Source organism: Ailuropoda melanoleuca, chromosome 9 (assembly GCF_002007445.2).
Source record: "Ailuropoda melanoleuca isolate Jingjing chromosome 9, ASM200744v2, whole genome shotgun sequence".
Lineage (NCBI taxonomy): Eukaryota > Metazoa > Chordata > Mammalia > Carnivora > Ursidae > Ailuropoda > Ailuropoda melanoleuca.
The window spans coordinates 19327498-19354945 of record NC_048226.1 but is presented as its reverse complement, the minus strand read 5'-3'; the positions used below and the strand labels follow the sequence as shown (position 1 = coordinate 19354945).

At 41.5% G+C, this 27448-nt stretch overlaps 2 protein-coding genes across 4 annotated transcripts in view; both read left to right on the top strand.

Annotated features, from left to right (window-relative positions):
• The window catches only part of TARS3 (threonyl-tRNA synthetase 3), a 69801-nt gene extending 59219 nt beyond the window's left edge, over nucleotides 1-10582 (top strand). Inside the window, exons 16-19 of one of the 2 annotated variants that reach the window (XM_034667957.1) lie at nucleotides 3827-3931; nucleotides 7308-7380; nucleotides 8109-8223; nucleotides 9792-10582. In XM_034667957.1, coding sequence (XP_034523848.1) covers nucleotides 3827-3931; nucleotides 7308-7380; nucleotides 8109-8223; nucleotides 9792-9940 — 442 coding nt within the window. In that variant the 3' untranslated portion in view covers nucleotides 9941-10582. Of the gene's footprint in view, nucleotides 1-3826; nucleotides 3932-5084; nucleotides 6145-7307; nucleotides 7381-8108; nucleotides 8224-9791 lie in introns of those variants that run through there. The other variant, XM_034667958.1, reaches the window with a different exon arrangement.
• Nucleotides 10583-12345: 1763 nt separating this feature from the next.
• TM2D3 (TM2 domain containing 3) lies at nucleotides 12346-24412 on the top strand. Of its 2 annotated transcripts, XM_002925199.4 has the most exons (6): nucleotides 12347-12491; nucleotides 12926-13018; nucleotides 14571-14728; nucleotides 19517-19691; nucleotides 21743-21818; nucleotides 24087-24412. In XM_002925199.4, the coding sequence occupies exons 1-6, from the start codon at nucleotides 12401-12403 to the stop codon at nucleotides 24250-24252; spliced, it is 759 nt and encodes a 252-aa protein (XP_002925245.1). In that variant the 5' UTR covers nucleotides 12347-12400; the 3' UTR covers nucleotides 24253-24412. The 2 variants fall into 2 exon arrangements, with proteins under 2 accessions (XP_002925246.1, XP_002925245.1); XM_002925200.4 differs by lacking the exon at nucleotides 12926-13018 and having other exon boundaries at nucleotides 12346-12491.
• The last annotated feature ends 3036 nt before the right edge of the window (nucleotides 24413-27448 follow it).

The following is a 27448-nucleotide window of genomic DNA, read 5'->3' as shown; positions in this document are numbered from 1 at the left end:
ATTACACAGCTAGGTGTGTGTGTATGTTGCTTCTCAGTTTTCAGAGAAACTCAATGGTCGTAAAACCTCCAAGAAAAGCAATGATGGGAGGAAGTGGAATATGACTGAGGAGGGGTACGTGAGAGGTTTTTAAAATACTGGTAATATTGCATTTCTTAACACAATTTTAAAAAATTATTCTTGAAAGTAGACATAAATGTTTTAAACAGTCTTCACCACAAATTGTACCTGTTACATTTTTTAAGTAAAAAAAATAGAGCTATATATGAATGAAGCAATGCCTTCCAGATATAGACTTATGTGAAGATGTAATACATGAGAAATGAGGCATTTCAAACCTGTGGGGAAGGGGCGGGTTCAATAAATGACATTAAGACAATTGGTTGGGCTGTCCATTTGGAGGGAAAATGAAATTTTAGAATGCACACTAGATATAAAAATTAATTATAGCTGGATAGACTATTTTTTAAAAATTCATTTAAGTAGTACTGACATGATACTACATAGAGAAAACCCTAAGGACTCCACCAAAACACTACTAGAACTGAAAAATGAATTCAGTAAGGTCATAGGATACAATATCAATGTACAGAAACCTGTTGCATTTCTTTCTATATATCAATAATGAAGCAGCAGAAAGAAAAATTTTTAAAAATCCCATTTATAGTTACAACAAAATTAATAAACTTAATGAAGAAAGTGTACTCTGAAAACTAAGAAACACTGATGAAAGAAATTGAAGACAACACAAATGGAAGGCATATCATGCTCATGGATTGGAAGAATAAGTATTGTTGTAATGTCCATATTACCCAAGGCAATCTGCACATTTAATACAATCCCTATCAAATTACCAACAACATTTGTCACAGGGCTACAACAAACAACAACATAAAATTTATATGGAACCACAAAGGACCCTGAATAACCAAAGCAACCTTGAAAAATAAAAACAAAGCTGGAGGCATCACAATTTCAGACTTCAAGTTATACTACAAAGCTATAGTAATCAAAATAGTGTGGTACTGGCACAAAAACAGACACACAGATCAGCAGAACAGAATAGAAAGCCCAGAAATAAATCCACAATTTTGTAGTCAATTAATCTTTGACAAAGGAAGGAAAGATATGCAATGGGAAAAGGACAGTCTCTTCAACAAATGGTGTTGAGAAAACTGGACAGCTATGTACAAAAGAATGAAATTGGACCACTTTCTTACACCGTACAGAAAAATAAACTCCAAATCACTTAAGGACCTTAATGTGAGACATGAAACCATAAAAATTCTAGAAGAGAACACAAGCAGCAGTTTTTCTGACATTGGCTGTAACAACATATTTCTAGATATATCACCTGAGTCAAGGGAAACAAAAGCAAAAATGAACTATTGGGACTACATCAAAATAGAAAGCTTTTGCATAGTGAAGGAAACAATCAACAAAACTGAAAGACAACCTAGTAAATAGGAGAAGATATTTACAAATGACATATCTGGTAAAGGGTTAGATTCCAAAATATATAAAGAACTTATACAACTTGATACAAAAAACACAAATAATCCAATTAAAAATGGACAGAAGACATGAACAGACGTTTCTTCAAGGAAGCCATTCATATGGCCAACAGACACCTAAAAGGATGCTCAATGTCACTATCAGGAAAATGCAAATCAAAAATTACAATGCGATATCACCTCATACCTGTCAGAATGGCTAAAATCAACAACACAAAAAACAGCAAACATTGGCAAGGATGTGGAGAAAAAGGAACACTCCTGCACTGTTGGTGGAAATGCAAACTGGTGCAGCCACTGTGGAAGACAGTATGGAGTTTCCTCAAAAAATTAAAAATAGGACTTCCCTATGATCCAGTAAGTGCAGTACTGGGTATTTATCCAAAGAATACAAAAACACTAATTCAAAAGGATATATGCACCCCTATGTTTATTGTGGCATTATTTGCAATAGCCAAACTATGGAAGCAGCCCAATTGTCTATCAATAGATGAATGAAGAAGCTGTGATATATTTATACAAGGGAATATTACTCAGCCATAAAAAAGGAATGAGATCTTGCTGCTTGCAACAACATGGGTAGAGCTAGAGAGTATAATGCTAAGCAAAATAAGCCAGAGAAAGACAAATACCATATGATTTCACTTATATGTGGAAACAAAACAAATGAACAAAGGAAGAAAAAGAGACAAACCAAAAAAAAGACTCTTAATTATTGGAGAACAAACAGATGGTTACCAGAGGGTTAGTGGGGGGGGGGAGGGTGAAATAGGCGAGGGGGATTAAGAATATACTTGTCATTATGAGCAGTGAGTAACATAGGGAATTACTGAATCACTATATTGTACACCTGAAACTAACATAACACTGTATGTTAACTATACTGGAATTTTTAAAAATACATCAAAGTGGTAGAAGAAAATGTAGTGAATATCTCTATATGTTGGAGAAAGTTCTTTCTTTACATAACATTACTGTTACAATTCATAAAGAATAAGACAGCTTTGGGTGCCTGGGTGGCTGTTGGTTAAGTGTCTGCCTTCAGCTCAGGTCATGATCTTGGGGTCCTGGGATCAAGCCCCACATTGGGCTCCCTGCTTCGTGGAAAGTCTGCTTCTCCCTCGCCATCTGCCCCTTCCCTCCACTCATGCTGTCTTGCTCTCTCTCTCTCTCAAATAAATAAATAAAAATCTAAAAAGAGAGAGAGAGAGAGAGAGAAAGACAGCTTTGACTTGTCCAAAAGTAAAAACTTATGATAGAAAAGATAGTACCCAGACAGGCAAAGGACAAGTAAATAAATGTGCTTGAAAGAAGTATTTTCAATTTCCCACATTAGAAAAGGAGTTAATTTCCTTAATATGTCTTTATATATTTGTTTACTATATATATATATATACACACACACATATATGTATGTATACTATATATAGGCACTTTTACACATATATGTTTAAAAATTAATTACCCCCCATTCCCACTAGACAATGGACAAGGGACACAGTAGGCAACTGAAGAAAAAGAAATATAAGCAATCATTAAACATGTAAAACGACATTCAACTTAACTAATTACAGCAGAGCAAATTTTTTTAAATTTCATTTTCTATCTTTATAACTCACAAAGCAATTCATCCCATGATTCATCTTTAGTGTTTATGAGAAAATGAGAATTTAAAATCTGTTTTTTTAAGATTTATTTATTTTAGAGACAGAGAATGTGGGGGTGAGGGGGCAGAGGGACAGTGAGAGAGAGAATCTCAAGCAGGCTCCCTGCTGAGTGTGGAGACCGACCTGGGGCTCCATCACAGGACCCTGAACTGGAGATCAACTGAGCTGAGACCAAGAGTCAGTCCCTCAACTGACTGCACCACCCAGGTGCCCCGAGAAAATGAGAATTTAGAAACAAATCCATTTTCTTTATTTCTTCAGTGTCTTTGACAATTGTCAACATAGTACTGGTGAAGTAAGCCATAGTTCAAAATAAAGTTAATTTTAAAAAATTCTGATTTGCAAGATTGCCAGTCAATATTAGTAAACTGATAGCAGCCAGTCGTTTAGAATAAAAGATAATCAGTAGACCTATAGTAGAAATAGTGCTCTAATATTACCTTGTTTTTTCCTGCATAATATATTTCATTTTAACTTGGTTCGTATTATTATTTCTAATACATGGCACGTTATATGCCTAATGATGTTAGGAGGAGTCTGTTGTTTTTCCTAGTTTAGGAAAATAACTTTTAAATAGAAGGCAAGAAGATAAAGTTTTTCCTGAATCTTAAGAGAATACATAAATGTATAATTTTCATTTTTTAGTAAGGATGGAGATGATAAGAGGAACCCTGTGATCATTCATCGAGCCATTTTGGGGTCAGTGGAAAGAATGATAGCCATCCTCTCAGAAAACTATGGGGGGAAATGGTAAGTGATATGGAAAAGAAAAGCTGTATGTCTATCATTTCGAAATATCATATCTAACAAGATAGGTTTACTGTGAAAAAAATTGGTGGCTCGTGCCTTATAATTAGCGAGTATCCAAACAGCAAGTAAGCAATTCTTGTTGAATCTGCCAGATCAGAAAACCAAAGCAAAGAAGACAAGCAGCACAACCTAAAACTGTATTGTTTACCTTTTGGGGAATGCAGTAGAATTGAAGAGTTATCTTTTCACCTATTTCAAGCCCTTTAAAGATCTAGTTGCATCTGGTGACGCTGGGAGTACCACTCGACCCCTTGCTGAAGAGCCATCCCTCCTTCAACCCATGTTGTTCACCTCCTGGGGGTGCCCAATCAACATGGAGAGAAAAACATGTAAACCTGGTTCACAAATGGCTCTGAACATACTTTGGCACAAACCTAATGAGGACAGCTGTAGTGTCGCTTAGGGAAGAAGTGTGGAAAGGAAATGCCCTTGAGTGTAGGAATTTGTGTACATCTCATAGTCCTCTTTCCTTCGAAGGAAAAATGGCCAGATGTATGGAGTTACAGCCATGCCTAGACCCTGGTGACTGCTTTGGCCACAAGGTCAGAGATCTAGAAGTGATTAGATTGGAAAATAGATAGCAAGTAGATATGGGGGAGAGGAACGTGGATCATCACTCAGAATGGGCCATGAGTTTGGTGTAGCCCACCCAAAACCCTCACTGTGAGGTGTTTTTAAAGATTCAAATATGGGAGGACCCATTCTATGGTTACCATCAGCTTTGTTCTTCCTCTAGTGACTACTCCATGGTTCACGAACAAAGCGGCCACTTGGGGATATGGGCTCAACAACATGGGCCTCCCCAAGTTCCATCTGGCTATTCCTCTTCCGAGGCCTCAATCTGCCATCGGTAGGGTTCAGTCCTGATCCCTCATATGGAACCATAATCCCAGGGAACAGTCAGTTTTCTGGGTCCTTCTCATCATGCAAGGACCAGTGACTTGTTCTCACTGGAAAAGATATCAACTTTGGCATTTGCTTAGCTCTGCCTTCCTCCCATGCCTCTGTCAATAGCACCATGTAAATACTTAGTGAGCCTCAACTGTCAGAAACACAGTAATGCTTCTGACCATGGAAATTTTTTTTTTTTTAGCAAAAGAGGTAAGGTCCTGAGCTGACATTGTGGGATTCACTAGTGTTACTGTGCCCCCAGAAGCAACTGTCCTTACTGGCAGTCAGGGCACCTGCTGGCAGATGATCCAGCTTGTGATGGCGTGCATCCAATGGCATGTGGAAATGCCGCAGCCCAGCAACCATGAATGACATCTTTGTCTCCCATCTCCTTTTGAAGAAACTGACTGATCTCTGCTCATGCTGTTTGGCTCTGATTTACTTCTGTGCCACTGTCACTGGGCACAGTCCCGTCGTTGACCCTAGGCTCTGGATGCTCCTGCTTGCATCGCTGCCACAGGTCCCTCTCAGAGCTCCATGTCTCCGCACCCTCCCTGCCAGAACTGATTCCATGTAGTACCTCCCCTCTGGGTGCTACTCTGTCCCAAATCCACGTACCGTGCTTGTACGTGCCAGATCACGTGCCTGGACTCGAACATGTCTAGGGCAGCTGGGAAAGCAAATTTCGAAGCAGGCACTACAAGGTGGGAAATTCCCCAAGCAGAGGGTCTTTAAGAGGCCCTGGGTAGCTAGAGTCTGAGTACATCCCTGAAGTTTTATTTGTGATCTTAGAGAAATGTACTTAGGTATCGTGGGGTGTCCAAGCTGTTAAAATCACAGATAAGCCAAAAGTATAGATATGAACATGCATGCTACCTAAGTATGAGTTAACACATTGACATTTCTTTCCAGTTGATTCTGTTTTAAATAGTTTGTTTGATGCAGGTAAGAGATGGTGGCGTCTCACCCTAGAGTGGTGGCAGGGAATGTGCTAGAAAAACTAAAAAGAACTAGTGGAATCAGAAGAGGGAGTGGGAGATAGGAGATGGTGCTGTGCGCTCAGTGAGCCATCCTTCATCGTGCAGACTCAGGGCACAGCCTGTGCAATCCATCAATCAAGAGTTCAGACACCTGCCAGAGTTGTGGTCGACAGCTCCCCAAGAGCTCAAAATAGAAATTGTTAAAATGTCGTTCCCCTGGGGATGGGGTGAGGACAGAGCTGAAAAGGAAATGCTTACTTTTCACTTTATCCACTGTATTCCTGAGTTTTACCATACATACTATTACTTATATGTGTTATTTTGTTTTTGTAATTTAAGAATAAATATATAAATGTTCATAAGGTGCCGCCAGGTAGTAGTTCCCGCTGCATTTCCTTTCACCTGCAAATAAAGTACTGATGAAGAAATATTTCCCACATTAAACATTGCTTATACCCAACTTCCTATCTTTTTTTTTCTTTATTTCATCCTGAGATAATTGTAGATTCACATGTAGCGGTAAGAAATCATCGAGAAAGGTCCAGCATACCCTTTACTTAGTTTTCCTCCGTGGCAGCATCTTACAAAAGTCTATACGATATCATGACCAGGAAATTGACCTTGATACAATCCACCGACCTTATTTAGATCTCACCGCTTCACACGCACTTGTGTGTATGTGTGTGTTTAGTTCTATAAAATTTTATCTCCTGCGTACCCACCATCAGTCAAGATAGAGGACAGTTCTGTTACTTTCAAGGACTCCTTGTGCTACCATTTTATTGTCACATACCTCCTACCCCACCCCCATCATCATCCTCTGACAGCCACGCATCTGTTCTCCATCTCCATAATTTTGTCATTTCAAGAATGTTGCATAAATGGAATCACACAGTGTGCAACTGTGTGGGATTAGCTTTAATCACTTGGTGGAATTCCCTTGAGATCCATCCAACTCATGTCTCAGTGGTCGGTCCCCTTTTATGGCTGATAGTGTCCCATGGTGTGGATGCACCAGCTTGATCATTCATCCATTGAGGGACATTTGGAGTGTTTCCAGTTTGGGGCTATTATAACTAAAGCTGCTATGAACATTAGTGGGAAGGTTTCTGTGTGAACATGTTTTCATTTCCCTGGGGTAAATGCCCAGGAGTGCAGGTGCCCAGTGGTATGATAAGTGATATTTAGCCCCTTCCACCCAGCGGCTGACCTGTTCTTCCCTCCCCTTCCTCCCATAATTCCCAGCTTCCCCTTTTGTCTACTCTGTTGCTTTTTAGCTCTCAATATGGTTTGGTTTACTTCCACACCACTCTGCAGAATCTACTCTCTTGGGAAGTCTTACTTTAAAAAGATCTTTGGTTATTTTTAAAATGACATGATACACGATCATCATTAGATTTGATCATCATTAGATTTTGAAAATACATATTTAATATATTTTTCAGGCCTTTCTGGCTGTCTCCTCGTCAGGTAATGGTCATCCCTGTGGGGCCAACTTGTGAAAAATACGCACTTCAGGTAAAATCAGAGATAATAAATTACATCATAATCTCGGCATGTTGTCTGTGAAGGTTATTGACTTGGAATGTTATTTATGCCTTAAAATATGGCATAACTAATACGTTACTTTAGCAACCCACATTTTCAGTCATTGAGAGTAACATCTGAGTCACGTCTGTGTAGCTGGGTCAGAACTACTTTATTTCTTAATGTTTTTGAGAAATTGGGATTTTAGAACATCTCATACTTAAGTTATTCTTTTCCACATGGCTCTATTAAGGAGGAATGCTTGTCTATAGCTGTATAACAGATAACTCCAAAACTCAGCAGCCTGAGACAGCAAACATTTATTATGTCACAGTTTCTGCGAGTCAGAATCTGGGACCAGAGAGGCTGGGCACTGCTGGCTCGGGGCCCCTCAAGAGGCTGTGGTCAGGGCCGCCTCCTTGGGGGCTCACTCACGTCATTGTTGGAGGCCTCAGTTCTGCACCCCGTGGGCTTTTTCAGAGGTTCCAACCTGGCAGCTGGTTTTCCCAGAGGAGGCGATGTCAAAGATGTGGAAGCGATAGTCTTTTAGCTGCATCTCAGAAGTGACGCGCCATCACTTCTGCCCTTCTCTGTGGTCATGTTAGTGCCACCTGGTACAATGTGACAGAGACGACACAGGGTGTGACTACCCTGTGGGTCATCTCAGAGGCTGGCTACCATAAATATTGTCATAACGAAAGTGTTTTATTTTCTTTTAGGTGTCCAGTGCATTTTTTGAAGAAGGGTTCATGGCCGACGTTGACTTAGATCATAGCTGTACACTAAATAAGAAAATACGAAATGCACAGCTGGCTCAGTATAATTTTATTTTGGGTAACTTAAGTTTATATTTTCTCCAATGCTTGGTGTTTTTTTTTTCACTTTAATTCCAAAAAGCAAAATGGTATAACTATCTGAATATAGTATAAGCTACATGAGTATGGTATAATTATGTGATTATGACAATTTGTCTATTACTGGTACACAAAGAACAGTTCATGGTGTTCCTGATTAGTTGCTCTTAAATACTCTTTGTTATTTGCTGGTCTCTCACATGAATCCTGTGGGGTAGTATCACTAGCAGTAGTCAATATCTCAAACCAGCAATGACAAAATGTGAAAATGATTTCATCAGTAGAATTATGCTCTTTATGTTTCAGTCATGTGACACGCCTCAAATGTTCTCCCTTGCTTTTCTGATTTATTACCGATCTTTGGAATTAAACTAATGAATGGGAAAGATGCCAAATTTAAGGTGATCAAAAGAAAAGAATTTAAGTGAGGGGCGCCTGGGTGGCACAGCGGTTAAGCATCTGCCTTCGGCTCAGGGTGTGATCCCGGCGTTATGGGATCGAGCCCCACATCAGGCTCCTCCGCTATGAACCTGCTTCTTCCTCTCCCACTCCCCCTGCTTGTGTTCCCTCTCTCGCTGGCTGTCTCTATCTCTGTCAAATAAATAAATAAATAAATCTTTAAGAAAAAAAAAAAGAAAAGAATTTAAGTGAAAATGTGTCCTTAAGACATATGAGTACTTGGACATAGCCTCTAAAATTTGGACTTTAAAATGATTCAGAAATCAAGAGAAGCTGATACTGGATGCCTCCAGGCACGATATTGTTATCTCCAGCAAGCTGAACGATTCTGTAGAAGGTAAAATAAATATGCATAGTGTTGTCCTATCAGCAATTTGTCATCGAAAGTATTTCACGGTGTAGTAGATATTGTGATGTTTCAATCAGGCTCCTTCTGGTGACAGAACTCTCACACTGACTTAGACAAAGATGGAATTTATTGAAAGGGTAATGGAGTTTCTCATGACATGGTAGGTAGAAAAGTAAATAGCCAAACCACTAGAAGAGGAACAAGAGCGAGCTGCTCAACCCTTATCAGGACTTTTCTCCTCCTTTCTGGCTCCTACTTTGCTCTGGGTCTTTATGCTTCTCTTGAATGCCTACTTTAATCCCCTTACCTGGTGACCAATTTCTTCCTTTCACATGGCAAGAAACAAGCCTGCAGATTGGTACATCATCCCACAGTAACAGGCACTAGAGAGAAACTTTCTACCTACATTCCAGAAAATTTTGGTTGTCTGGATGGGCCTGGGTCTGATGCCTACCCGTATGCCATATGGAGTCAGGGGCTCTGTAAGATCTCCCTGCTCCAATATGTACCCCAAGACCACAATATGTGTTCGTGCAAGTGGACAGTAAGGAGAGGGGATTAGAAGTCATTCCTTCTCTCAAGAAACTTACTATCAGAGGATGACTTCATGGTCATTAGATTGATAATTAGTGATGAATACTGAAGACGAACTCAGTAAGACATGTGTCACATGACTGTTGACTTAATATTTAATAAATCATATATTTAAAATATGTTTATTACTCTTTTTTTCCCCACAGTGGTTGGAGAAAAGGAAAAGACAAATAATGCTGTAAATGTTCGAACAAGAGACAACAAAATCCATGGAGAGATTTCTGTAACTTCTGCCATTGATAAGTTGAAGAATCTCAAGAAATCATGTACACTAAATGCTGAGGAAGACTTTTGAAGTTCTTCCTTGTACTTGCTTCTATGTAACCTTGTTTTGACCCCTAAAAATGCATTTTCCTTTATCGCTGGTACTTCTTTCTAAGAACTTTTGACTCACTGATGGGCACAGTGAGGAGACAAATGAATGAGTAGCTGATATAAAAAGTTTAGTTCATTAATGTGTCTGAAGACAATATGAGGACAGGCTTGGGAAATTTTTAACTTCCCAAATGCCTTAAAAGACTTAAGTGGGAAGTGTTATTTATTGAAAGAGGGAAATACTAGGATATGAAGATTAGGAGAGGTTATTGTGAGATTGTGGTTTCCAAAAGATAGGCTTCAAATTAAAACCTGCAAAGCTTTTTTAAATATAAGGGAAAATCTTATTTTATAGGACAATACATCTCAGGTATTTTTATGGTTGTTTTACTAAAGTTCACACTGAAACTTTATCTCCAAAATTGGAATCATCATTTAATTTGTTTTAATTAACCAACAGCCACAAAAGAAGCAGCTGCTACTAAATACTGCACTATTGACAGAGGACTCAGAACCTCAAATTCAGTGTTGTGGAATTTACCGTTGTTTGCAGTGTAGGTTAAGAGTTGCTGTTTTAATGCTTCTAAATGACAATTGCTCATCTGTAGAAAAAATAAATTCCTAAATAAAACGCAGTGTTTCCAGTATTTTGGCTATGGGCTTATACCACAGTAAGCTGCTCCCCTAGAGTTACATTACTTTTTTCATGAGATGACATTCTACTGACTTAGAGACTCTGTTAACCTTAAAAATAAAACTGTCCATTATTTTACCAGCAAAAATGGATTCATTTGGGAACAGCAGATAATTTTAATTTGAGACATGTAGGCTATCAAAAACCATAGACAAGTCTGGAGAACAAAGGGGAAAGGGCTACTCTTTTATAAAGGGGGCAGGGGGGAGTTAGGAAGGGCAGTTATAAACAGAGTCCACTGGAGTAAACTGGGAGTTGAAGTGTAGTAGCTTTTCATTGGCTGGGTTGTGACAGTTTCTCATTGGCTGGACTGTTCCCGGGCGAAGAGGAAATCTTTCTTCCTTTTGCAGGGGTAATAAAGTATAGGCTCTTCCTGTTGGGGACACAAGGTGCCTCTCCTGCAGTCCATAAGGAGTGGTAGAGCATGAGAGCTCCCCCTTCTGGCCTCTTGGCTCCATTTTAAATGAAGTTTCCTTTATTTAGTTCCACAATTCAAATGGATTTCTGATTTTAACTTAGAGGAATGCCTTACTGCTCAGAACCGAATTGAAATACCTTTATGCCAACAGAGAATTTAGCTACCAATCAAGAAGTATTTATTGGGTATTTTATTTACCTAGATGCTGTGGAATTCAAAATAAATTTAAGACATGCTTTGTTCTCAACGCCTTTATTATTTAGCATCCTGAACAGTTAGTAAACAAAACTGTATTATATATCAGACCTGTATAGTACTAAGAGGAGCAAATTATGTGATATAATTTTAAGATGATATTTATTGAGGTCTTATTGTGTGCCAGACACCATTCAGTATATTCTTTTCATTCATCAGAACTGCTTAGCGAAGGAGTGGGGAGTCAGAAGGCGCCCAGGTGGATGGGACGGAGGAAGGCACGTCAACATCACACGATAAAGTATGCTGTGACAAAAATAGATGCAACAGACCATCTGAGCACACAGGGAGCCAGAGGCCTGGGGTGCAGCTCCCCTCCACAAGGCTGGCCTTCTCCAGGGAAGGGCCCATGCTTTGGACTCTCCTCTCACATCCCAGGGTTCTCGCCCCAGTATTTCTGGACCTAATACTTATCAGGTATATTTACTGCCCTCTCCCAGTCTCAGAGGAACTTTCTGGAAGTAATGCATGTCTTTAAACAGTTGGCTAGTCGTGAAACCCACAGCTGACCACAGAGAGATGCTGGCTGGGCACTGATCAGGTCAGCAACGCAGGAAAGGGTAGCGTCCTTTGGGGCTACCTTGGGGGGGGTGTCACTTCCCCTACTGGGTTTCTGCCATAGTTTCTTCATATGGAAATAAGTACCTTTTCGGTATGAAATCAAATACGTCAGCAACACCTTCGCAGAGTACAGAGCAGTTTTTAACTTCTAAACATACATATCCAGCCACATACAGATATTGGCCAACTTCCCCAATCTGCCCGCCCCTGACTGCAGCCACTTCAGGTGTGAATTTCGGTCCCCGGTGACCTTTCCCAGTCGCTAACCATGGAAGGAGAACTGGGCGCCTCGTCGGTGGGGAACTCTGGGGAACCCGAATCCCTCACAGCGCCGCTGCAGAGCTGCCGGAAGGGCAGCCTGCACCACCCCGCAGAACCCACGCGGAGCCCGCCGCGCGCCTGCGCCCTGGGCTCCCCGGGGACGCGCCTGTACACGCCCCTACGGCGCGCACCGACTCCCCGCCCCTCTGCCTAGCCCCGCCTCGCGGTCCGGAAGTGCACGCGCCGGCGAGATGGCGGCTGCGGCGGTACTTCTGCGGGCCCTGCGCCGCCTGTGCCGGGTGCTGCTGTTCCTCTCCCAGTTCTATATCTTGTCGGGCGGGGGTGAGTTAAAGGCCGGGGTCCACGCGGGGTCGGGCTGAGCGGTAGCGAGGCCCCCGGGAGCTGGGGGAAGCGTCCGCGCTAGGCCTGCGGGAGGAGGCTGAGTGCCGGGCGCGGGGCGGCAGGTTGCTGCCGCAGGGTCTGGGAAGTCTTGGCCTCCCCGGAGCCTCCGAGCTAGGGACTAATGAGCCCGGGAGCGGGGGACCGAGGGCTCGGGTGTCGGCCGGGGAAGCGGACCTGGAACCCGATAGCATGCTTTGTTCCCTAGTTGCTTATCGATCCAAATTGGGGTCGACCCCATTGGCGTTTCTTTGTTTAGTTTTGTGGGCAAACTGTGAGGTTTTCATGAGCAGTTACTGGCCTGGTGTGGACCTTGCGTCTTAACCACACAAACCAAGGTTTTCATATCCCAGGATAACATGTTTCTCTAATTGTAGGATCCTTAAATTTAGAGCAGTCGCAGCCGCTGGCTCAGTCAATAAAGGATCCGGGCCCAACACGTTCTTTCACAGTAGTTCCCAGGGCAGCAGGTACTAGATATTTTCTATTCTAGTAAATGTGTATATTTATATCTAGTGGTTTCTTTCTTCTTTTTTTAGATAAAATAACTTTCCATTTTTGGAAATTTTTATTGTATTTTAGGTTATGTGAACTAAAGACAGATACACAGATGTTTTTCTGTAGACTGTCTTGATATTGCAATACCTTTTGACATTACAGCCTCATCTCTTTTTCCAGTTTCACGTTCCTCATTTCTATCTCTTTATTATTTTTCCACCTCGTTCATCAAGATCAACCAGTGCTTCTTTCCCTTCAGAAAATTTGTTTTCCTTCTGAAGCCCCATTCCTGATGTTGGACATTAGAGGCTCCTCCCAAGGCTGTGTGAAATGGAAGGATCACAAAGACTTGGACTCTTGGGAGCTTGAGCAAATTATTCACCCCTTCAGCACCACTTTTCCTCATCTTTAAGGTGGTGAAGTTAGCCTGGCCTTCTAAAGTCATTTGGGCTTTGTGATTTCTAAGTATCCAGCTTCCAGCCACAAGAGTGATCAGAATAAAAGAAAAGAAAAATGGTATTTTGTAGAATTGACCACGTAATCCAGTGATTTTAAGAAGGATCAGTTTTAAATGAGTCTTACTTAGTGTGTTTTGCTAAACAGAACCTTTGTCTCTATAGATCATCCCCTTAAAGTTCTGTTATTTCAATGAATTGAAACTGGTAGAGGTATTTTACTGATTATTATTTGGATGATAAGACTACTACCAGACAGGAGCATACTTGAATTTAAAGCACAAATTGCAGAGAAAGCACAGAAATTTTTTATTCTTTTGGATGTTTTTGAAAGCATCTCTTACTCCCCCAAGAACACTTGCAAACGATCCTCTCTTGATTGATAAATATATATTGTACTCCTGGCAAGGTTGGCTGGGAAAAAAACTATAACCCACCAAACAACTTATTAATATGGAGAACTATGTTGAACTATGGTAGTATAAAACTGTAAGTGGTACTAGCAAATTACGGCTCTTCGAAGTACCAGTGTGGAATAATGACAGAGCATTTTCTAAAGTTGTTACCCTGTTGTGCTGATTGATTCAGTTGGAGGGTCGGTGTCGTAATTACCAAATCAGTAATTCAGATGAAAAGAATATTGGATGAGAAACAGAGATTTGGGTCGTGGTTCCAGTTTTGTCACTCCCTCTGTGATCATGAACAAACCTTACCCTCTCTAAGCCTTAATTTTTCGTCTTGTTACGGAGTAGATTTTTTTGAGGCCCAAATGTACACCTAGCTTTGTGTATACATTGTATGTACGTAAGTACCTCTGGTTTTCATGCTCATTTGGGGGGCAGTAATTAAATTCTTTTTACTTAGCTGTTGAACTCTTGCACCAGGTCACACAGCCTGGTGGCAGAACCTTGCTTTAATTGCAGGTGTCTCTGACTCCAACCCTGTCATTTTTCATTCCAGCGCAGTATTTCATCGCTAGCAATCGTGTCCCTTACCCTCAGGAAACTGTTTTCTCCTGTGATGCTGACCAGTATTATATGAGAATAAGCTTCTCTGTTACTTTTCACAGAAAGTACTGATATCCCACCTTATGTGATGAAGTGTCCAAGTAATGGTTTGTGTAGCAGACTTCCTGCAGACTGTGTAGAATGCAAGACAAATTTCTCCTGTGTCTATGGGAAGCCTGCCACCTTTGACTGCACGGTCAAACCTTCTGTTACCTGTGTTGTAAGTACTGCAACTTACTAATTTTAAAAGAACTCACTGTTAAGCTCAAGTTCTAAGTACAGTTTAGACGTGACTGGGGGGACATCCTGAAAGAAAGCGCTCTGCATTTCCACAAGTAATATTTTAGGGAACAAAGACAACATGATCAGAAGACTGCAACTTTCATTGCCAAGTGAGGTTTGGTTGCCAGGGTTCAGATGGCAATTTCTTGACAAATTAAATTGGAGCAATTATCAGACTCTGTTACCAAAAGTCAGAAATAGAAAAGTCTCAAGCGTACTGTTGCCTATTAGCGAAGACCCCGTTACAATCATCACACCTATATCCTGTCTCCTGATATTTTGACAGATGGGAAGGGGCCCGGGAAGGCTTTCATAGTTAGTGTTCCATAGAGTGCTTTTAGGGGTATCTGCTTCCCAGTTACTTGACTCCGGCTGCCATTAGAATCACTCCTGGAGCCAGCCCCAGACCTGCTGGATGTGAATAGGTCAGAGAGACTCGGGTACCTGCATTTTTAAACAACTGGACCAGGTACATCAGTGCACACTCCCTTTTTGGGGGCTACTCTCTGGGTGAGAGGAAGAGTAGAAACGAATAACGAAGTGTTTTACTCTTGGCCCTGCCATAACTAGCTGTGTGACTTATTAATCCGTCTCTTGTCGAATGAGGGCAATGACCAGATGGGCCCAGAACAGCTTTTCCTAAAGTGCTTCTATGGAACCCTACTTTTGCGAAATGATCGAGGAAGAAGAAACAGATTCTGTACCATGTCCTGTCTTGCAGATCTCTTCTGACCCGGCGGTCCTAGCATTTCTGTCACTTGAACAGGCTACCTTCCCCCTCCGTTCTTTGGAACTTGGTCTGTGGAGGGCTAGATTGGAAAGTTTCTTATATCCCTACACTCTTCTTGTAATTTTCCTGGTGAAGTCTAGTATCAGAGAGGCAGCAAGAAAGGCTTCCCTTCGAGGGGAAATAAGATTTTGTGCTGTCAGTGTCTGAATTTAGTTTTCATAAACTTAAGTATTGCCATTTTATATCTTGTATCAGCACACCGGAAATTCGAGCGTAAGTGCCAGATAGTGTTCATGACTGCCCTTGAATTATTAGTCTTTGTTGCTGAATCTGAAATACAGTATTCTCCCTCATTACCTAATGGTGAAACTTATTAATTTGAAGGCTTTAAAAAAATGTTCTCCCCACCTGATACTAACGTAGCATTGTGTGTCAGCTATACTCCAATGAAAAATATTAAAAATGTTATCTCATGGGTCTGACAGATAGTAGGTACTTTGTGAAAAATGGGAAAACTCTGACGGTCCAGGGAAGCTTTTCCAGAATTAGTTTCCTTTGTTGTTTGCCTCAGTGGCTTTGACGTTCGCTCCCAGCACTGGTTACTGAGTAAGACAGGAGTCTCAGTTTCTTCCTTCTTTAGATGTTTCCAAAATAAAGTGTCTCATTTAGTAGGAAATAGCATAAGAGGAAATATAACAAAGGTGGAAGTGACAAAGCTTAAGGGAAGTTTCTGAACTCCTCGGTCATGGTGCCTGGTGCCATCCTCGCTCCCTGGCTGAGATGTGTCCTGGGTGTGAATTTTTCTCTCTTCCTCCAGGAGGTTTCGCATCACCTGCCTCCTCTTCTGGCCAGTAACCCTGAGTCCTGTCAGATCACAGGTGCCCCGTTCTCAGGTGTAGGACTTGAAAGTCAGCCCCAAGAAAGCCCGGTGGTCTGTTCTTGAAAGTGGAAAGCAGTAGAATACATGAACTGTGGGTCCTGGGACCGCTGTTGCCTGGCAAGCCAGGGCAAGTCTAGTGTGTTTTCTTTATTTGTTTTATGAAGATCTGCAGGGTCCCTTCTTGGTAATTAAGTTACCATTTGAGGAAGGAATCATCCGTGACCGTCAGGTGCAAGCATTGCAGCTGCTTATTTTCTCTCATCTGCACATGCATACACTGAGGTGCCTCCCTGCCCCCTCTTACTTTGAATTTACTGGCAAAAAATGAACTCTTCTAGTCCTTCTCCACGCATGCTGATTAAGGACTCCCAGGCTAAGGGAATCTCACCTGGATTCTTTTATAGGAATAAATGTAAAAACCCTGCCTCCCCTGTCATGTCTGGTCGCTCTGCCCCAGTTACGATGGTAACTGCCAAGCCAGTGGATATCTGCTGGAAATGTACATGTCTGAAACGTTGTATTGTATTACTTGGAGAAGGTATCAGACTGCTCTTGTACCTGAAGCAGGTGTAATTCCTTCCCATGGGTGATGGGTTCTTAGTAATACAGCTATTTCACAGAGGGAAAGCTAACATCTTTTTACTATATATATATATAAGCTTTTGAGGGGGTCTACACTCCTCCGGAGAGAAGATGGATTCAGGCAGTGCTGGGATGCCTGGGTCGCTCTGGGGTAAAAGTAGAATCCCTCTCTTGTCCAAAATAAATTCAGAGATCAGAGATTTAATAAAATGAAGCCACAAGGTAGCAGAGAAAGCTTGATTGTTATGCTATAATCTCAAAAGTATGATATATTTTTCTAAGTATGAAATAAAACTTAGAAGCCGTAAAAAGAAAAAATCGATACATTCGACGGCTAAAAATGACCTAAAAGAGCATGAAGGCAAAAGATCAATGGCTAACCAGGAGAAGTATTTCTCACACCTGTGACAATGCACTAATATCTATAATATGTAAAGATTTCCTAAAAGCCAATGCGAAGAAGATGAGAGTGCTATAGAAAAATGGTAGGAGGACATAAGTAGGTGGTTCCTAGGAAAGGAAATACAGATGGGCTTTCAACATATGAAGAAATGTTTAATTTTTCTCATAATTAAATATAAATGGATGTGTTTTTAAACCTATCAGGTTGGCAAAGAAATAAAAAAGCTTGGTAACACTCTGAGTTCGTGAGGACATAAAGGGACACTCCTCTATCTTATTAGTGGGTGGGCAGATTGGTCCGCCTCTTGTAGGCAGTTATCACATTGTGAATCTTACAGATGTATAAATCTTGACCCAGCAATTCGACATCTAGGAATTTATCTTACAGATACTGTACATGGATGCAAATAAATATGCCTAAGGATATTCTTAGCTGCTTTGTTCACCCGGACAGAAGATTTAAAACAAGCTCAGTGTCCAAGAGAGAACTGTTTATGATTCACTATGAAATGAAATAAATAGCAACTATTAAAAAGAACTAGGCAGCTCTCGAGATACTTACTGACAGCTACAGAATTCAGTGAAAAGTGAGTATCAGTGGGAAAGTTAAATTAAAAAAAAAAAAGAAATATAGCTGATATAAATGCACTCATGCATAGAATAGATTCCCCGGAAGGCCAGAGGCTAAGCAGGGCTTGCTGCTGGGGAGGGTAGTGGCTGCTGACGCCTAGACAGGACCAGCTTCTGCCTTGCTCCTGTCACATCTGGGAAGCTATACCACATTCACAGATTATATCGTTTTAAAAAACAGTTGATAGGAAGCGTGCATTATCAGTGCATCACTAGAGCTACGCAGATGTTTCAAACGACATTGCCTAAATCAAATGGTGCCTTACCCAGTTTCGGATGTTGCTCATAAACCAGTTTTGTGTTGATCAAAAAAATTAGTAAATTAGGGGCGCCTGGGTGGCACAGCGGTTAAGCGTCTGCCTTCGGCTCAGGGCGTGATCCCTGCGTTATGGGATCGAGCCCCACATCAGGCTCTTCCGCACTGAGCCTGCTTCTTCCTCTCCCACTCCCCCTGCTTGTGTTCCCTCTCTCGCTGGCTGTCTCTATCTCTGTCGAATAAATAAATAAATAAATCTTTAAAAAAAAATTAGTAAATTAGTACTTCCAGAGATAATTGACCATTTAAAAATGATTTTGAAAACTATGTATTACATTATAATGTCAAGTGGGGGAAAAAAAGATACAAAATGCTTTCAGTGTAATTGCACTTACGTAAATCTGTATTACAGGAATTAAAAATGAAAGATTAAAGGTAGTTCTTTCTGGAGAGGTTACAGGTTTTTTCCTGTAATTTCCAAAGGTGCAACATACAACATGTGCTACTCTGAAAGAGAAAACAAAATAATGATTTTTTAAATTGAAGTGAAAAAAATCTACAATCTTAAAAGCTTAGTGCCAACAATGAACACTTGCTGGGTCTCTACATGTGGTTCTTTCAAAGTTGAGAGTGATTTTTCTGGGGCAACCCGTTGGTTGATTATACTAAGTGGAGGTGTGAGCCGCAGTGACAGCCTGGAGGTCCTGGGCCACTGGGGAGAGATCTGGGAAGATTTGAGACTCAGCAGCCAGTCCGTATGTGGTACTTCTAGGAGCATCAGACTGGGGTTCGGGGACGTGGGTCCTGCACATAAGTTGCAGCTCAATGACCTTGAGCAGATGTACTCATCTGTCCTTCCAGCTCTCGGTGATTCTGTGGCTTGATAAAATATATTTTTCCTTTTTTTCTTTTTGTATTGCAAAAGTACCCATGCTCAGTTATGAAAAATTTAGCCAAGTGAAAGTGGTAAAATACTCTTACCATCCTGGGATAACCTTTGTTATTTTGATGTAAATTTATGTAGATTTTTTTCCTTAGGCATATATTTGTGGGTATATATTTTTGTGAGGCTAAGATCATACTGTATATGTTTGTTTTGCATACATAACTGGTTTGGTACCTATTTTTCTCCCACTTTCTGCTGGTGTTAGTCACAAGTCTTTTAGGAGCTTTGTACCTTGTATTTTTATGCTGGCATATTAATGAACTATTATGATTGATTCATTCTCTGTCCTTTGGTGTACAGGATCAAGACTTCAAATCCCAAAAGAACTTCATCATGAACATGACTTGCAGGTTTTGCTGGCAGCTTCCTGAAAGCGATTACGAGTGTTCCAACTCCACCAGCTGCATGACGGTGTCCTGTCCCCGACAGCGTTACACTGCCAACTGCACCGTGCGGGACCACGTTCATTGCTTGGGTGAGTGGGGGTTCAAGGAAATTCGTGAGCGAAGTACTTTCTTCAGCTTACATATGGAACTTTAATTTGCAATTTGAGAATTACATTTAAATTATTAATTTATTTTTTAAAGATTTTATTTATTTATTTGAGAGAGAGCAGGAGCAGGGTGAGGGGCAGAGGGAGAAGCAGGCTCCCCGCTGTCGGGCTCAATCCTGGGACTCTGGGACCATGACCTGAGCTGAAGGCAGACGTTTAACCGACTGAGCCACCCAGGCATCCCTATTTATTTATTTTTTAAAAGATTTTTATTTATTTGAGAGAGAGGGAGAGCAAGTGGGGAGGGGCAGCGGGGGAAGGAGAAAGAATCTGAAGCAGACTCTGCACTGAGCACGGAGCCCGATGGGGGTTCATTCCCACCACTGTGGGATCACGACCTGAGCCGACACCAAGTCAGGTGCTTAACTGACTGAGCCACCCAGGCCCCCCAAATTTAAATTGTTTAATCAGAAACGTTTATTAGCACTTTTTAATTAACACCAAGGCTCATTAATAAAGTCATTGGTGACAGGTGGTAGCTGCACTTGTGGCCAGCATAGCATAACATAGTTGTTGAATTACTTCCTATTGTCGTACACCTGACACTAATGTAACATTGTGTGTCCACTGAAAGATAAAAAAATAAACTCAATGAGCTAAATCCAGGAAATCTGCAATTCTCTTATCTTTTAAAATGTAATATTTGATAAAACAAGAAAAAAATGCGTCAGGTATAAATCATAATGTATAGTAATAACGTTTTACCCCAATTACCAACTAAAGCAGTCCCATGCCATCACAGCTACCTGAGTGCTTTTCCTGCACCTGCTCGCCCTAGCTTCTCTCGAGAGGCAACCACCCTTAGATGAATTTTCTTATTGTCCCACTTGCTTTTCCTTACATTTTGTATAGTTCTAGCACATGTAAATAATAAGATATAGTGTGATATATTATTCAGTAGTGCCTATTTTAGACTTACATAAAATAATAGTCTGTTTATGGTCTTGTTCTTTCTCTTTTCCTGTCAACATTATGGCTCTAAGATGATCTGTGTGTCTTATTTACTTATTTTTTTTTGCTTCTTTATAATAGTCCATTGTAAGATTGTGTCATAGTTTCTCCGTTCTACATATTTGGATTATTTACAGTTTTTTTGCTTTCACAGTTTGTCCTGCTGTTAGAGTTCTTGTACATATCTCCTGGTTGCACGTGTGCAGGCTGTGTCTACCAACGTACTCTCTAGCATGTATTAGTTTCCAGAGTGCTTTTAACAATTTACGTTCCCACCATTGATATGTAACTGTTCTTGATGCACGTGTTCTCCGATACTTATTATTCGTAAATGTTGTCTTTTTCTTAAAGGTTTCTGGGAATTCTTTTATATTTTGGATAATAACCTTTTGGTGTCCCTAAAATCCTTTCTCAAATTTTAACTACCCCTCCGCCCACTTTTTGGGGGTATCTTTTGGATAGAGCTTGACTTTTTTTTTTTTAATACAACTCATAGCCCTTTTATTTCCTATATTTTCTTTTAAAAGTTGAAAGTTGGGCCTTTCACATATAAGTCTGTAACCCACCTGGAATTGGTTTCAGTATATGGTGTGAAATAGACTCAGGTTTACTTTTTTTCCCACATGGATAGCCAGTTGTCTCTGGACTCTTCCAGGCCAGTCTGTGTGTGCCCCGTGTCCCACAGGAAGTGCTTCTGTGTGCCTGGGCTTGGCTCGCTCTCCTTTCCCTGTTGCTTGAGTTATCTGTTTGATAAATAAGACCACACAGTCCTGTTTGCCCTAAACTTCACCTCAGTCTTGATAGCTTCACCTACTTAAAGCTATAACCCTTACTTAACTGATTTAAACATTAAATGTACGCTTATAGATGGTATGGACTTTGTTTTTACCATTTGCTGTAGCAAACTTTAATTATCATAGAGCTGACATTTAGATTGGAAATGACAAGGCCACTAGACTCTACGTAAGAGTATTTTTATGCCCCCGTTTCTATGTACAGTGTCTTCCGTTTTTTTTTTTAAGGTAACCGCACTTTTCCAAAGATGCTGTACTGCAACTGGACTGGAGGCTATAAGTGGTCCACTGCTCTGGCTCTGAGGTAAGCATGGCACTAGTGAGCTAAGGAGGCCATTCGGCTTTCCTTGGGATCTGTGGAGTCTTCCATACACTGAGCTCAGCCGAGTTCCTCCTTTGCTGAGATTCTTTCTCATGTGTCAGGAGGCCCTAGGAAACATAGCTACAGGGAGTTCTTTAGATGATCAGACCGGTACCTTCATGGGCATTAATGGCAGGATGTTTGCTTTTCTCCCAAGGTATCTGCACATTCTAGAAATGCCTTACAGAGTCATGATTACAGATCTTTAGCACCAGTCAGGGTTTCCCATCCTTAGTGTATGTGAGCCAGTAAAACATTATATACTATTTAAATAAGTAGGTTTATGATTTGTAGTTTTAATTTTTAGTAACTTCCTCCTTTATTATAAAAACATATACTCCATATTAAAAACTGGAAAAATTGAGATAAAATAAACCATTAAAAATCCCCTCTAATTCCACCATCCAGAGATAATTATGGACTTAGAATTTTAACATAAAAATATGCTTGAATTTGTTAAACTTTTTAACTGTGTGGGGGAAAAAACTACCAATTCTTACCCCAAAGGGAAGGGCAGGTGTGATGCTGGTTATTCGCTAATTAAAAAGTTGGGGCATCTACATTTAAATGTTTGGTGTTGGAGCTGAGACCCTGTGGCCTGCAGCGTAGCACGTGAGGGGTTTCTCACCTTTGTCGCTGTTGACATTTGGGCTAAATCATTCTTTGCTGTGGGGCCAGTAGGGTGTGCAGAGTAGGGTGGTTAGCTCATCTCTGGCCTGTACTTACTAGATGCCCATAGCACTCCATGGTGTGATAATCAGAAATATCTTCCGAGACTGCCAGCTTGCCCTTGTTGAGCATGACTGCTTCAGGGTTTGGGCTGGGGAGAGACCGAGCCTGCCTGGCAGGAAGACACAACTGGAGAGTAGAAGAATAGTGCAATGTAGAAAATTTGATAGAACAAAAATGAGATTTGATAACTGACCATCGTCTTTGTCAGCAGTTGTTCAAGTGAAAATGAACAATGGACTTCTTTTTCTTTTCTTTTTTTTCTTTAAAGATTTTATTTATTTATTTGACAGAGATAGAGACAGCCAGTGAGAGAGGGAACACAAGCAGGGGGAGTGGGAGAGGAAGAAGCAGGCTCATAGCGGAGGAGCCTGATGTGGGGCTTGATCCCATAACGCCAGGATCACGCCCTCAGCCGAAGGCAGAGGCTTAACCGCTGTGCCACCCAGGNGGGGGAGTGGGAGAGGAAGAAGCAGGCTCCCAGCGGAGGAGCCTGATGTGGGGCTCAATCCCAGGACCCTGGCATCATGCCCTGAGCCAAAGGCAGACGCTTAACGACTGAGCCACCCAGCCGCCCCTTTTTTTTTCTTTTCAATAATCTTTTTATTTTGGAATAACTTGAGACTTATAGGAAAGTTACAGAGATTGTTCCCGTACACCTGTCACCCATTTGTCCCTTGATTTTTGACATCTTAAGTTACCGTGGTACATTTAACAACTTGACTTTTAAAAAGTAAGAATCATTTTCTTTTCAGAGCTCAGCACAGTTTCTTTCAGAATATTCACTGAATTGGATAATGTCCAGGCTTTGCTTCCAAGTACTCCGGCGTGGGGGAGGGAGGCGGACCGACGCGGCAGGGCTGGCCACATGCTGATCAGTGGGGCAGCTGGGTCAGGGGAACTCTTCTCTTCACCTCTTACTTTTATATGTTTTGAAATGTTCCATAATAAGCTTAAAAGAAGTACAGTGAGAAGTTGTCTAAATATTGTTAAATCTTAGAATTTGAAGGAACCTTAAGAGGCGTTGTTCTTAACAGTCTGTTTTGGAGATGAGTGACAGAGTTCAGATGACTCGATCTGGGGCAGCCAGGTGGTGATGGGCTGCCTCGTGACCCCACATCCTGACTCCATATTCATGTCCTTTCTGTTGGACTGGCTCCCTGCTTTGTTTCCCTGCATGTGCCATTTTCAAGACTAGGAAGCAATGAGACAGATTACTTTTCTTTAAAAGAGGAATGTTCGATTTCAGCACAGCTAAAAATTGTATGTTTACCTTTGACATCATTTAAACAGTCTTCTTGCCCATGATTATTTGGTGTCGTGAATTTGGGAAGTAGTCATGTGTGTCCTTACGAAGGGTTGTGATCATTTGCGGCCCTTTCACACGTGTGACTTGGTGCCAGTATTGAGCCACGGCTGGCTATGGCTGGGGGCGGGGGGTGGCTGATGGACTCCCATCCCCTAACCCATCTGCTCTTGCAGCATCACCCTCGGTGGGTTTGGAGCCGACCGTTTCTACCTGGGCCAGTGGCGAGAAGGCCTTGGCAAGCTTTTCAGCTTCGGCGGCCTGGGAATATGGACGCTGATAGACGTCTTGCTGATCGGCGTTGGCTACGTGGGACCGGCAGATGGCTCTTTGTACATTTAGCTGTGGTTATGTGCTTCAGAGAGGAGCAGTGCTTAGAGGTCTCTTTGCCCATAGGAACTGATGTGCTGTGAGTAATGTATTTGTATGTTTTTAATGTACAGCATCTGTACTTTGCTTGCCTTGATGAAGGTAAAATAAAAAACAAACACCAAACCATGTTTATCTGGAATTTGTTTTTATTTGCCTGAAATCTATTTTTTTCCTGTGAAAAAACTTGAAACTTACTCATCGCTTCTCGGCCTTTTGGCTTAAATCATGTGTCAAAAATTTGAACTTACTTAAACTAGAACAAAAGCTGCAGTGATTGAAAATCTGCTTAATTCCTATGACTTTAGTTTTAGATGAAGGCAGTATGTCACTTGGCTCTCCAGCCTTGAAAAGATTTTCAGTTATGATTGCAGAAAGTGGAGCGTGTTTTTATTCTTGAGCTAAATAAAGTCCTCTAGCTAAACTTCCCTCTGTAAGTTTTGCAGTGTGCTCTTTCTGTAGGCTAGTGTTTATACATGCCTGCTTGAAGTAGACTGCAGAACTTTTGTTTGAGCTGTTAGTAACATATTTGCAAGAGTACTGAAAAATTAATAAAATTACAGCTTCCTTTAAGAAGTATGTAGATATGTTTTCTGTATTAAGATGGAACCGAGTAATCCTAACGACTGTTATTGAGATAAAATGTTTATTTTTTGGAGCCTTACTCCATTTCAGCAGACAGATTCATAATTGGCTGGCTCATTGACACACAGTGGAAGTGTTAGTGTGCTTCAGTGTGAGAAATGTTTTCGAATCTTAATCTGTTGTAGACCCTTTAGTGGGAAGAAATATAACTATTTCAAATGCATTTTATTCAAGGTTTCCTTTGAAACATTGAAAAATTCTTAGCATTTTTCTTTCAAATTAGAGTATCTGAGTATTACTTTTTAAACATCTGTGTTAATAGCTAGAAGGCTTAACCAGCCTATCAGATCCAGAAGCTGTAAAATGGTTTGGCATATCACCATAAATCTCATGGAAGAAAAGGCATCTTTTCTTCACAAGTTTATTAATTATAGCCTACCTATAAACTACAGGGGGATTGAACCGCTTTGGTGTGGTAACCTGCAGAATCTCTCCTCTGCGGAGGGGTTTTCTCAGTCTAGTTGAGTAGCAGTTCCAGCCCTGGTCACTAGGTGGTACATTTCCATTATATTTCTAGAAGCAGCTGAGGTTACCTGGTTCTTTCCTAGGAGCATGGGCAGTGAGTGCTTCAGACGGGAGTAGCCTCGTTCGCATGGACCTTTCTTTTCTAGGGCAGACACACTTTCTCATCCGTCATGGGTACACGGGGCTCCGGGTTGAGCCGCTATTTCTTGAGGAAGCTTCTGTTTCTACAAGGAAGCAGCTCCTTTGCTAACTATATAAAAATTTCCCCTGCGTCTCTTCCATAGTTAGCTCTACGCAGAAGAGACTCGCTATGAGGAGCCAAGGAAGCGATGGAGTCACTGGCTGCGCACTGTGCTCAGGGAGGAAGTAGGTAGCAGCTGCTTTGCCATTGGGCATCTTCAGGGCTTTGGGGCCTGAGCTCAGTCTTGAAGTTCCAGTGTTTGAAAGGTTCCGAATGGGAGGAGGGTGGGGGATGGGCTAGCCCAGTGATGGGTATCAAGGAGGGCACGTACCGCATGGAGCACTGGGTGTTATAGCAAACAGTGAATCATGGAACACTACCTCAAGAACTAAGGATGTACTGTATGGTGACTAACATAACATTAAAAAAAAAAAAAAAGGTTCAGAATCCATGAAAGGAGACATAGAAATGAAATTGCTCTCAAATCCTGAGAAACTTTTAGAAGGGGATAGTCTTGGGGACCTAAAAGCTATAAGCAAATCAGGGATGCTTCCTCTCCAGGGTTTGGTGGAACTGATGATGTCCGTGACAGAGAACTAGCAGGAAAAGGAAGAGATTTCCAAATGCAGTTTAAACAAATTTGTGAATGATGAGCTCATGCATGGCCCCTAGGGAAAAAAAAAAAACTAATAAAACTAAACTTTCCAAGGGCACCAGAGAGGGTGGGTGTGACCTTGAAAATTCCATGGGCCTCTGCTGGCAGCATAAAGGTCACATTTGGGCCTGACCTCCAGGCTGTAGGCCTGGGTGCTGTGAGCTCTGACTAGGGACTGTTAAGTCCCTCCGCCATACCAGTCCTCTCCCTCGGTTCTCTGGAAATTCAGAGTTCATCACCGCAGCATGCCATATGTCACTACTACACCCTGAGCATCTCTCCCTTGCTTTGGCAGGGCTCTTCCACTCGCCTTAGTAATTCCGCCTGGGCAGGTGCCGTGTTACTTATTTCCATCTCCCCCATTGTCCAGAGCACAGCATCTTGCCCACCAAGGCTCTTGTGTATTTGCTGACTGAGTTAATGCTGTGGGCGCCTCAGAGGTACTGAAGGACTCGAGGTCTTCCAGGGAGTGCAGCTGAGGTGGCTGCTGGGAGGCAATGCGCAGCAAACGGCTTTGAGTAAATATTGGCTGTAGCACCGTGTTAATCTGGTTTCTGCAAATTGCTGAGGAACAGCTCTGGTTTATGGCACTTATAAAAAGAGATTTTTTTTTAAACATCTTAATATTTCAAAATCTTAAACTGTCTTCTCTTTGCCACAAGTCTTTAATACTTTCTGCCAGAATTGCATTTATTTTTGGCATATCATCAGCTAAGGAATTTGCGAATGATTTTAACTCCTCTCTTAAGCAAAGAGTGGAAAATGAGCTGTATCTGATGCAGCTTTTCAAATACAGCATCAGGACCTTAAAAATGAAGGCTGATTCCTTCCCTTCTCTGAAGCTTCCTTTCTGTCCATGCCATATCTGCTGGAAGGGTCACAGAATGTTGGAGGGTATGTGCGTAAATTTTATGACCTGGATGAATTTGGTATAAATCCTTTGATTTGGAGTGTTGACATTGTCTTCTACAAAGACATTTTTATGCAAAATAAGGAAGCTTTGATTGAGACACTTGGACATAATTTACTAAGAGACTCCATGAAGGCAGGGCTCTGGTTCTGTGCTGTAGCCCCCTTTGAGCTCCCTACCTGGCACACAGTAGGTGCACAGCGACTATTTGTTCAAAGAGTGAATAATGGGGAGTCTCCACGAGTAAGCCAAAACCCTTAAAGTATTGCTAAGAATGTCTGGATGAAGTGGTGGAGTGCAGCTGGCTTACAAC

Coding starts and splice junctions, on each gene's coding strand:
- TM2D3 (XM_002925199.4), top strand. CDS start 12,401: ATGGCGGCTGCGGCGGTACTTCTGCGGGCCCTGCGCCGCCTGTGCCGG. Junction 12,492..12,925: donor CTATATCTTGTCGGGCGGGG/GTGAGTTAAAGG, acceptor CTCTAATTGTAG/GATCCTTAAATTTAGAGCAG. Junction 14,729..19,516: donor AACCTTCTGTTACCTGTGTT/GTAAGTACTGCA, acceptor TTTGGTGTACAG/GATCAAGACTTCAAATCCCA.